This window comes from Puccinia triticina, chromosome 10A, assembly GCF_026914185.1.
Source record: "Puccinia triticina chromosome 10A, complete sequence".
Classification (NCBI taxonomy): domain Eukaryota; kingdom Fungi; phylum Basidiomycota; class Pucciniomycetes; order Pucciniales; family Pucciniaceae; genus Puccinia; species Puccinia triticina.
The window spans coordinates 3,411,244-3,424,002 of NC_070567.1; the positions used below are offsets into that span (position 1 = coordinate 3,411,244).

General features: G+C 47.0%; 1 protein-coding gene across 1 annotated transcript; it reads right to left on the reverse strand.

Moving 5' to 3' along the window:
* Nucleotides 1-11,591: 11,591 nt before the first annotated feature.
* Nucleotides 11,592-11,885, reverse strand: PtA15_10A328 (uncharacterized protein; the record flags this gene model as incomplete). Its single annotated transcript, XM_053160492.1, has 2 exons — nucleotides 11,592-11,638; nucleotides 11,717-11,885. The coding sequence occupies 2 exons, from the start codon at nucleotides 11,883-11,885 to the stop codon at nucleotides 11,592-11,594; spliced, it is 216 nt and encodes a 71-aa protein (XP_053024461.1).
* Nucleotides 11,886-12,759: the final 874 nt, after the last annotated feature.

A 12,759-nucleotide genomic window follows, 5' to 3' on the forward strand; every position in this document is an offset into this window, starting at 1 on the left:
GGTGTGATTGATCGTTTGGCTTGAAGATAATCTGTGTGTTCAATCTGGATGGAAGCGGAAAAGAAATTTATTTTCATTCAGTCAAAATTTGCCTTATTTGGGGTGCTGGTGGGATCATAAAACATGAAGCAATATTCTACCAGTGTTGCTTGTGAGTCAGCAATATGTGGTGTAAGGTTGTTTGATCTGAAGAAAAGCAGAAAATTGTGTGGGTTTAAATCAACTACAGTTCCTTTTTGGTTAAATTATTGGGAGGATATGACTTACGCTAATGTTGGACTTGGCACGGTTCTGATTTATGAGAGTTGAATTAGAACGGTGGATAGACTGTAGACTGGGCACTGTAAATATTACAATCGGTTGGAAATCCGGGTGATCCGATGGGGTGTGGTCTGCCGGACAAAGTGCCGAGTGGAGGTGTGATGACGGGGGTGATGTGCTGTGGGCTGGCTGCAGTAGGGGGATCATATGACCGGTAGGCCGGCCGCCGACTTGTAAAAAAATGAGTGGCCCGACTTTTGGAGTTTGCGGGAGGTCTGGGGATTTTGGAGTTGCTGGAATCGCACACTAAAAAACACCCTCTAGCATGTATTAAACCGCCCCTACATACCTCGGTACAGTATGTTAGTATGTAGTGGCCACAGGTGGAGCAGAGAGCACCTTACGAAATTACTTATCGTGCAATTTGTCCTCTCGGCGACACCATTCAACTCTGGCGAGTGAGGAGGGCCGGGTTCGTGTTTAATGCCGGCCAATAGAAGATAGGAGGTGAACTCATTTGACAAATACTCCCCGCCGCTATCAGTTCTCAGAGCCAATATTTTATGTGATCCATCTCTCTCAAAAAATGCACGGAAGGTTTTGAAACAAGCGAAAGAATCACTTTTAGATTTCATTGGATAGACTACTAAAGACTTGGAACAATCATTGATGAAGGTGATGAAGTATGAGTAGCCCTCCCTTGATTTTACCTCATATGAGCCAACGTCCGAGTGAATGAGTTGGCCGGGCTTTGAGGATCGGTGGTTTGAGCGAGACTTGAAGGCCTTCTGTGGCATCTTTGACTGGAGACATATCGGACACTTTTGAACGTCGATCTCGTTCATCACTGATGGGGTAATGTCATGTTGTTTCAGTAACAACTTTAGAGGCTTAAGTCCCAAATGGGACAGGCGAGTGTGATAGCCGAGTAGAGAAGTGTCAAGAGGTGTGGAAAGTGAGACAAAAGAGGAGAATGAGCTCACAGGCTCCGACGGGAGATAATACAGGTTTCCACGGCGATATCCGCGACCCGAAAGAACCCCTTCGACTTTGCTGACCTTCGTCTGATAGAGGTCGCAGGATGATTTGGTGAAGACGACCGTGAGGCCGCTGTCACGAACTTAACACAAGTCCCTCGCTGCTGCGGGCGTCTGGTCTTGCGAAGCAAGCCTCCGATAGCCCTTGGCAGGAGGGACTTGCACCGTACCTCCCCATTCTGGCGCACGGAGAATGGGTTTTTCACCTCTCTTTTCACCTTTCCCCTTGTACCTCCCTGATTCCATAATAAGCTTTTGTTTTTTTTTTGCTACAGATCAGCTCAACATGCAAGTGCTGAGCCTTGTATTTTTTTTTTTTTATGTACTGATAGAAGTAAGTCTTGAAAAATCAAACAAGACAAATAAACTTTACGACTGTTACCGAGTCTATAACCCAGACTTGCAGAAATCAATCACAAAATGAGAGCACGGACTCTCTCATTAATGCTAGCTTGAGGACCGTGCTCGCTAGTCCGGTATCTGCCGGTTATTGAGAGGACTCAACACTCTCAATGACTGTATGTGCCGGTCATCGAGAGGATAAAACCCTCTCGATGAACGGTACAGTACCGGTCATTGAGAGGGTTGAGTCCTCTCTCTCGATGACCGGTACATACCGGTCATTGGGAGTGTCAAGTCCCGTCAATGCCCGGTTGATCCCGGTCATCAAGAGTGTCGAGTCCCCTCAATGGCCGGTCTGTACTGGCCATTGATCAAGAGTGTCGAGTCCCCTCGATGGCCGGTCTGTACTGGCCATTGAGAGTATCGAGTCTCCTCAATGACCGGTCTGTGCCGGTCATCGAGAGGGCTGTATCCCCTTGATGACCGGTTGATCCCGGCCACCAAGATTGTCGAGTTCCCTCGATGACCGGCACAGACCGGTCATCGAGAGGTTGTACACATCCCTTCAATGAACGGTCTATACCAGTCATCCAGGGCGTTGTACGTTGACTGTAAGTCAAAAAAAATATGTATGTAATAAGTCATTGAGCACGGATCAGCACGGATCCCTTCTGTTACTCGGCTTCAGTAAGCTCCAAGATTCTATTTACTTTGATAATTTATTTAACCTTGAAGAGGTGATGTAACACAACTCAGATTGTGTGGGATGACACACAAGATGCAAGGCGTTGTGCCAAGCAAATTTTTAGGCTTTTAAGTTTTGAGGGCAAGAAACTGTGATGGTTTGGAGAAACCACCCAGCCAAACTCAGAATCTTGGCACGCCAAAAAGGGGCGATAGCGCGCAAGTCCCTCCTGCCGAGGGCTATCGGAGGCTTGCTTCGCAAGACCAGACGCCCGCAGCAGCGAGGGACTTGGGTTAACTTCGCCGCTGTCACAGAGCGAGGCAATCGAGAGGAGTGGTTCGTGGAGAGACGGCACCACCAGTGTCTTGACCTTTGGGCTGCCTTCGATTGGTAGACGAGACATACCCTTGTGCGTGGCTTCGACGAGAGAATGATCGGCGAGTCTGACCGGAGTCTGGTCGGGCTTGGGATTCTCGATGGAGGACAGGTCGGGTTTCATGGACATTGAACACCCAGAATCCAGGTTGGCATCCCCCGACGCGAACGGGTTAAGAGAGACTGAAAGGGATGCCACCGCGTTCCCTGCAACCACATCGATCTCGGAACCGGAATAGTCGGACTGTTCTCCGTCCTCGTCGTAGGAGTGGGAGGAGAGTCCGAGGGTTGCTGCAGAGGTACGGCCCGCACGGGCAGCTGGTTTGTTGGTGTGAACAGGGGCTTTCCCAGAATCGTTAGAGGAGGGCTGGCGGGGCTTTTGATTCGTCTTGACCTCGTCCAAAACGCGCCGGGTATTCTTGCAGTTGTTGAGGTCGTGTCCATCAACCTTGCAAAAGTAGCAGTGTCGAGGCTTGTCTGAGTTGGATCCACCTGAGCGACGGTGGTTGTTGGATTTGGGCTTGCCTCTGGTCGAGGATGCAAAAGAAGCAGAAGCCGCGACATCGGTCTGGGCCTGTCAACGGGTATGTTCGTTTTTCAAGGCCAAGACGATGGTTTCGGTAGGGGTATCGTCCTGGTTCATGAGGTGGGACACGCACCCGACCCAGTCGTCGGGGATGGATCCCAAGAGAGCGGCGGAATGCACGTCCGAGGGCGTGAGCGGTTTTTCCGGAGTGACAAGGGCGTTGAGACGCTCATACGACTTCGCCATTGCGTCCAGATGAGAGAGGATATCGTCTCCCTCCATTTTCGTGAGGAGGAGCTTCCGGATCCAGAATATGCGGCCTCCCGTGGATGAGTCCAGGTGGGCCCGTGGCAGAGCAGTCCACATGCCGTGTGCGTCTTCGCGGAAAGACCAGATGTGTCGAAGGTTGGCGGCATCGACTGCCTGAGTAAGAACTGCAACAACTGCGGCATTGTTGGTGACCCATTCCGCGGTACGCCTCTCCCTGGGTACAGGGGAAAGGACATATTTGACTCCTACTGCGACGAAGTAGGCCATAACGACTAGCTCCCAATCGAGGTAGTTGGAGTTAGGGCCTGGGGCCGCTAGGATGGGGAGTCTCGCGCTGGAGACCTTTTGGTTGGAAGCCGTGGACTCCATGTTTATCTTAACGTGCTTGGAAGAGGAAGCGGTGTTGTCGATTGCCTTGTCGGATGACATGGCGGCAAGAGCTTTGGCGAAAAAAAATTAAGTTGGTGATGATCCTTGAGATGTCACGAACGATCTGAAACCGCGGTTAAACCCTTCTTTAACGTGCCGGTAGCTGGTAGTTATCGCAGGCTCATAACCTGATGAGAGTGAGCGGGGCGGAAAACTGAGGACAGCGGACACGGTGTGGGGAGCGGACGAGGTTCGTGGAAGGATCAGATTCATTACACAAGTCATGGAGCTGAGAGAAAACAAGAGAGAGGAAGAGAAGAAAAAGAAAGAGGATGAGAAAGAAAAGAAAGCTACATACCTGAGGACAGCGGACACGGTGTGGGGAGCGGACAAGGTTCGTGGAAGGATGAGGAGAATTTCCTTCCACAACTGCTGCCTCAGGTACACTACATACTGTAAAAATCACCTTCCTGTCACATCCGTGACATGCCCCTTTCTCTCTCCTGTACTCGACTTAACTCTACTCCTCTTTTCTTCCTCTTCTCACCTCTCTCTCTTCTCTTCTTAATCCTCAACTCCGCTTCAAATCAACAACCTCAAAAAACCCGAATTCAACTCTGCGGCGACTCATCTCGACTCGTCGCTCACTTCAAACTCGTCACTCACTCCTCACTCTCATCTCTATCTCTTTTACTTCCCTTCTCCATTGTTCCTTCTTATTGTCTGGTGAGATCTTACCCCAGTCTTCTCAATCATTCCGACAAACCAACTCAACTGACTCTTCCTCCCCAGTGTCTGCTCTTATCAACTTCCTGTCCTGTTCTCCATCTCTCAACTGCCATTTCTCACACATCTCTGCTTGTCCCAATGTTGGTTTCTATTCTCTTCTCTATCTCTCCAAAAACTTCAAGTGTTCCTTCTTTCTAATTGTTTTTCACTTTAGTGTGTCGGTTTCATTTAGGTTTCAAATCACAAATCAATATTCCTTTACGGTTAAAAGCCAACGACCGGCCAACCTATGCCAAGTGAAACCGACGCAGGACAGCAACAGATACCGCCGATCACGATAACTGATACGACGGCAATGGCAGCTCCATCGAACAACGATGGATTCCGACAGGCGATGCTGAAAACAGCGCTCGAAACAACCCCTCAACTGTCGGAGGAGAATTACTCCATATGGAAGGACAAGATGTCAGCGCTGCTAGAGCTACGGGGAGTACTTACAGCTCTCGACTCTCAAGCCCCAAACAGTGTACCTCTAGCCGATGACATAAATGCAGAACTCAAACTCCTATTCATCTCAAAGATGGATAGCGTGACGCACAACAATATCGTCACGGCAGACAACAGAGGATCCGCGAAGGAACTCTGGAAGGCAATCAAGGATTGATTCGCTTCGGACGAGTCATCAAACCGAGCTCGAGTTTTCAATGAATTCCTGTACGTCAAATTTAAAGAAGACGCTCTGGAAACTTTTGTGACAGACATCAAGGTCTCAATCAAGAAGCTCGTTGACGTCGGGATCGATCTCCCTCAAGACATTCTCGCATACCTCATCCTGTTCAAGCTACCCGACAGTCTTCAACTCCTCAAACGGCAAATTATGCATTCTGACAAAAATTTGACTGTCCAATTCGTTTGCAATCACTTAACCCAAGTCAACAACGAGAACAAGGCGGAAATAAAGGATACTTTGTCTTCTACCCAAGCTGCGCTAGTCTCAACGAGATCCCAAAAATCAAATCGAAACAACGCGCAAAAAGGAGGTCCGAATGATAATGGAGGGAAGAGATGCACGACTGGATACCACAATCCCAAGCAAGACTCGAATCACTCGTCTGACTCGTGTTGGCACCTCCACCCCGATAAAGCCCCGGAGTGGTGGAATGAATCTCAAGCCAAATGGCAAGCGAGCAAAGGCAACGGCAACGGGAACGGCAATGTCAATTACTACCTTTCCCTGGTAACCCTCTGGACACAAATCGGCAATCCCAAATTCAAAATCGTTCTCGACAGCGGAGCTTCTGCTCACATTTTTAACGACTCCAAATTCTTCGATAACCTGGAACTTGGAGATCGGGACGTAATTAGAACTGGAAAAGAGGGCGCGACTCTTCCTATCAAGGGTACCGGCCGAGTGACCCTTCAATGGGGAAGCTCAATTATTTCTCTTGAACACTGCTTGTATGTTCCTGAGATTGTCATCAATCTCATTAGTGCCGGTGTCCTACTGGAAAAGGGGTGCGAAATTTCAGCGAAGAAAAACGCCTTCGATGTTTCAAAAGACGGAATCAGTCGGTTCAAGGGGAAGATCGACAACCACCTTTTTGTAGTCGACAAACCCGATTCAGTAGGGGGTACTGTCAAATACTCTCATTTCACAAACCCAAATGTCCCGGATTCACTCAGAATTATTCACGAATCCTTCGGTCACGCCTCGATCCAACGCTTAGAGAAATTCATTCCTCAATCTATCTCACGGGCCGAAAAAGACGGATTTGAGTGCAAATCCTGTACCCTCTCGAAGATTACCAAACAACCGTTCAAATCAGAATTGGAGCCAGCTTCGAAGGTGTTTGAAAGACTGCACCTGGACATCATCGGTCCCATTTCTCCAGAATCCAAGATCAAATCGCGATTCATTCTCACATTGGTCGACAACTATTCGGGATACCTGGCGGGTTTTCCTCTGGTCAAGAAGGACGATACCACCGAAGTCTTGATTAACTTACTTGAATCCGAAAACAAACGGAGAGGCTATTTCCCAGACTTGATCTGCTCCGATGGAGGAGGCGAATTCATGGGAGATAGGTTAGTCAGCTTCTTGGAAAAAAATCATATTCAGAGGCTAATCTCCGAACCCTACCATCCCGAACATAATGGCAGAGCGGAGAGAGCTAATAGAACTATCGTCGAATCTATGAGAGCTACTTTTCGTGCTTCGGGAATCACCAAGAACTACTGGCACGAGGTAGTAAAGTCCTGCTGCTTAATGCTCAACCAAATTCCCCGAAAAGACAAGACCGAATCGCCTTGGGAGCTCGTTCACGGCAAGAAATTTCCGGCCAACTTCCTCAGACCTCTCGGGACGACGGCTGTCGTGCTCAACATGAACAGGGTGAAGGGGAGAAAATTCGAAGTAAAGGGCCAAGAAGGCCTACTTGTAGGTTTCAACGTACTACTACAGTCGTATAGGATCATCTCTCTAAGCGGCGCGATTGTTGATTCCAAACACGTGCGCTTTCTAAAAATGCCCCCAATGGACCTCAAGGGATCAAGCGATGATGACTTCTACCCTGAGACGACTGCTGAAGCAATCGAACAGAACTCAACAGCGCAACAAGTGGAAAGGAATGAAGCTTCCGACGATTCTGAATCCTCAAGTCGGGAAGGGATGGAATCTCAACAGAACAACAATGTCAATTCGGACTCTTCAGACTCAGACTCGGAATCAAACGACGACGTTTCACAAATGTTGAAGCCGAGAGAACCCGAAAACGTTCCAGTTGCTAGGTCTCTGAGAGATAGGTCCACCATCAAACCTCCAGTACGCTTCGGATTCCATCATTACTATGAACCTAATACCTTCGAATCAGCTATCCGATGCTCGGACCAAAAATTCTGGAAGACGGCCATAGAGAAAGAAGTCACATCAATCGAAAATCACGAAGTATGGGACGACTACCACGAAGATCCACCAAATCCTCTTGACACGACCTGGGTCTTCAAGATCAAGGACAATTGTCATGGAGACCCGATCAAGCACAAGGCCAGGTTATGTGTTCAAGGTTTCAATCAGATAGAGGGTGTCGATCACGGGGAGACTTTCGCCCCTACTGGAAAAGTATCAACTCTCAAAATGATACTACTGTACGCCCTGCACCAAAATCTTCCTATCACTCAGTTCGATGTGCAGGGGGCGTTTCTCCATGCTCCCTTAACGGAAAACGTCTACATCAAAACTCCGAAAGGAGTCAACCGAAATGCGCCGTACCTCAAACTCAAAAAGGCGCTGTACGGTCTCAAACAATCGCCGAAGAACTGGTACAAAACCTTGTCTTCATGGCTCGAATCGGTTGGATTTCATGAATCAAGCTGTGATCCTTGTCTCTACTTGTGTGACGACGATATCTCTCGGATTTTCTTCCATGTCGACGATCTCATACTGGTCGGCTCAGGTAACAACTTCAAGGAAAAGTTCAGCAAAAGATTCTCCAACTCTTCCTGCCATGATCCAAATACTATACTAGGCATGAAGTTCGAACGGATAGGGGATAAGATCCTACTTTCTCAACCAAAGCATATCGAACATGGTTTGGAAGAGCTAGGACTCTCAAACTGCAAACCCTCAAGTACTCCTCTTACGCCGAATCTCAAACTGAAAGAAGCAAGCGATAACGATCACGCATTATTCAAAAAGCAGAATGTCAATTACCGATCTGCTATAGGTCTCATGAATTATATCGCAGGGTACTCTCGCCCAGACATCAGCTTTGCAGTCTCCAATCTCGCGCGATACTCCATCAAACCAGGAATGTCACACTGGCACGAAGTTAAAAAAGTGTGGCAGTATCTAAGACACACTAAGGACCTAAAGCTCTCGCTGGAAATACGGCGTCCGGATCAACTTTTGGAAATTTACAGTGATGCCACCTGGGGAGACGACCCAATTCATAGAACCTCGCAATCCGGTTACCTTTGCTATCTATTCGGATCACTCGTCTCGTGGAACAGTAGCAGACAACATAACGTGACGTACTCCTCTACAGAGGCCAAACTCAATCCCTTGGTTGACGCATTTCACGAGGGCACTTGGTTAAAGGCTCTCCTCTCTGATATCTGGAATCTGCAAATCAACTCCGCCACTCACTACATCGATGATAAAGACCTGAATGAAAGACTTATGATGAGTGATGATGACTTCAAAGAAAAATTCGCCAACTCACACTTCATAGACAACAAGGGTCTCGACGACAAACTCAAGAAATTCGGATCCAACCCAAAGACTCGGCACATTGACCTCAAAACAAAGGGAATTCGTCAGGAACTGAAACACAAAAACATCAAGATAACTCTTATCCGTACCTTTGATATGCTTGCCGATGCTTTGACAAAAGCCGCCTCAAAATCATCGATAACCAATCTTACCAGAACAATCGATCCTTCATTCACATTCCCGGAGGTAAAATCTCTCCAGCCACGGGGAGTGTAAAAATCACCTTCCTGTCACATCCGTGACATGCCCCTTTCTCTCTCCTGTACTCGACTTAACTCTACTCCTCTTTTCTTCCTCTTCTCACCTCTCTCTCTTCTCTTCTTAATCCTCAACTCCGCTTCAAATCAACAACCTCAAAAAACCCGAATTCAACTCTGCGGCGACTCATCTCGACTCGTCGCTCACTTCAAACTCGTCACTCACTCCTCACTCTCATCTCTATCTCTTTTACTTCCCTTCTCCATTGTTCCTTCTTATTGTCTGGTGAGATCTTACCCCAGTCTTCTCAATCATTCCGACAAACCAACTCAACTGACTCTTCCTCCCCAGTGTCTGCTCTTATCAACTTCCTGTCCTGTTCTCCATCTCTCAACTGCCATTTCTCACACATCTCTGCTTGTCCCAATGTTGGTTTCTATTCTCTTCTCTATCTCTCCAAAAACTTCAAGTGTTCCTTCTTTCTAATTGTTTTTCACTTTAGTGTGTCGGTTTCATTTAGGTTTCAAATCACAAATCAATATTCCTTTACATACAATCTGTGATATGTGTGTGAAAAGAAAGAGACATGTGTAAAGCAGAAAAAGAAAACAGAAAACAGAAACCTGAGTCTAACTCAACACACTACAAACATTTATTATTTTGCCCAAAAAAAAAATAAAAGTCAATGTGAAAAAAATAAAACCAAAATTTCACTCAGGGGAACAAACTGAGCATGCTGAGCCAAAAAAATAAAATGTCCCAAACTGAGCAAAAAACATTGGACAATGTTTTGGGATGGTTTTTTTTCATGGGCCTGGCGGGCCTGGAGCGGGCTTGAGCGGGCCTTGAACGGGCCTGAGACGGGCCTGCCCCAAAAGCACATTGGGTCAGTATTAAAGGAGTTTTGCCTTGCCCTGGGAGCTTCTTGGGCTTTTGATGGGCCCAAATCTCAACATGGGCTTTTGGTGGTCTAGAAGTATCAACCCGGGCGGGCCACTGAATAGCCCATGGGCCTTTGAATTCCCAGAAAGCCCACCATGAGCCCCCACATAGCTAATGGGCTCTTGGTGGCCCATGAAGATCCCTATGGGCCAACAGATACTTCCAATGGAAAAGTTCCATCATGGGATCCCATGGGCTTTTTGCTTCCTTTCTGGGCCACAAAAAGCCCATGGGGAGCTTTTTGGACCACCAAAAGCCCATGAGGATATCTGTTGGCCCATGGAGATCTTCATGGGCCCCCAAAAGCCCACGAGGGTATCTGTTGGCCCATGGAGATCTTCATGGGCTACCAACAACCCATTAGCTATGTGGGGGCTCATGGTGGGCTTTCTGGGAATTCAAAGGCCCATGGGCTATTCATTGGCCCGGGTTGATACTTCTAGACCACCAAAAGCCCATGTTGAGATTTTGGGCCCATCAAAAGCCCAAGAAGCTCCCAGGGCAAGGCAAAACTTCTTTAATACTGAGCCAATGTGCTTTTGGGGCAGGCCCGTCTCAGGCCCGCTCAAGGCCCGCTTAAGCCCGCTCCAGGCCCGCCAGGCCCGTGAAAAAAACCATCCCAAAACATTTTCCAATGATTTTTGCTCGGTTTGGGACATTTTATTTTTTTGGCTCAGCATGCTCAGTTTGTTCCCCTGAGTGAAATTTTGGTTTTATTTTTTTCATGTTGACTTTTATTTTATTTTTGGGCAAAATAATAAATGTTTGTAGTGTGTTGAGTTAGACTCAGGTTTCTGTTTTCTGTTTTCTTTTTCTGCTTTACACATGTCTCTTTCTTTTCACACACATATCACAGATTGTATGTAGTGTACCTGAGGCAGCAGTTGTGGAAGGAAGAAATGACTGGATGTACACAAGCCAAGAATGGACAAGGTTTGCAATCAACTTGTGTCCTCACTGACCTCAAGACCCCTTTTGCGCATCAAAGGCATCTCTGCATTGTTTACTGCTTGCATCCTTGATCAACACGAGCAGGTCCTCCTGCTCATTCTCATTCTCCTTCTGCGCAGCACTCAGGCGGGCAGGTTCTTCCTGCAAGCCGCGTACCTCTTTGGCCAACTTCTCGCTCTCTTTCCGTAGAATTTTGATCTCCTCTACCTCCCGTGGCTTTGCTTGCCGTCAAGACACCTAATCAGCATCAAAGCCTTATCTTGGCGCCGTTTAGTGCTTGCATACTCGAGCAACACAAGCAGGCCCTCCTGCATCTTCTTTTTCTCCTTCTGCTCGGCACACAGGCGGGCTGTCTTTTCCCTCAAGCCACACACCTCTTTGGCCAACTACTCGCTCTCTTTCCGTAGAATTTTGATCTCCTCTACCTCCTGTGGCTTTGCTTCCCGTCATGACACCTAATCAGCATTGATCACGCACCTCATTAAAAGAACAGTACAAACCAACTTCTGAATGTCAATCACTTGTTCTTTTAGTTTCAGTGTCAGCTTGGATCACTGCTTCTCAAGAGCTTCCATATTGTTTGTTTGCCATAGATGGGGGCGGCGGATTGGAGGAGGAAGTCTTGGTGGTGCACATTTAGAAGAGGGAGAAGTTGAGTCTGATGGCAAGGAATTTCATGTCGGCTGTGCAAGCAGAAACAAAAAAAGCGAGATGAGTATTGTGGAAACAGTGTGACTGAGGAAAGTAGTGGGGAGGTTTACAGCCTTTTTGGGTGGAGAGCGGGGAGATGAGGTCAAGGAAAAACTCGGCAAACCGGCGCAAATGGTTAGCAAGCGTGATCCAGATTGATTCGAGCTGCATTGATCTGCTTGCATCAGCTGTTGGGTCATCTGAGCCGGCGCCCTCATTGTCCTCTTCCAATTCCTCCATCCTCCCATACTTCACGCCCACACAGACACATATGGGCAAGGGTGGGCCGTTACGTTACCCGTAATTGGGAACGTAACTGTAACGTAACTTTTAAAGTTACGTTAACCAGTAGTTACAAATACCTTGATTTTAGTTACGATATCTGCCGCAGAAAAAGGGCTGTTCATTTTCTAGTTACGTTACCCAGAAGTTTTCAACAAAATGGGTTACGTTACAGGTCTGCCCAAATTTGGGTAACTTTGCCGTAACTTTCCAAGAGAAATGACTATTTGTGGGTTTTTTTGTTCAATAGGGGGGTTCACAATTGAATTTTATAAAAACTTTGGAGGTTGTTTTAAGGCCTTTATGAACATAATTTTAAAATTTTGGCAAGATGTCCAGAAAAGGTGTGACTGATCAATCAGTGCAATTGATCAACTTTTTAAAAATATGTTGATAAAAAGGTTAAAATGGGTCCCAAAGTTTTACAAATTTCAATTGTGAACCCCCCTCATATGAGTACGTATTGGGCTCAAGTTGATGTAAAACAGCCACTGATGCCAGTTTCTGCCCAGGGTGTCAGGTCAAAATAGGTGCACACTGAGGATTGAACCCGCAACCTGCATGTTGCAAAACATACAAGAGGCAAGCACTAACCATTATGCTAAATTCAGTATTCAGATGAGCAATTTTTGGAAAATATTGAACAAAAAATTTCCACCCCAAAAAAGTTACGTTATCCAAAACCTCCAAAACTCAAAAATAAAAAAGTTACTTTACGTTACGTTACTCAAAAAAAATGTTACGTTACCCAAATGGCTAATTTGGATAACTAAAAAAAAGTTACGGTATCCAATTAGCCCTCCGTAACGTACCGTAACGTAACTGCCCACCC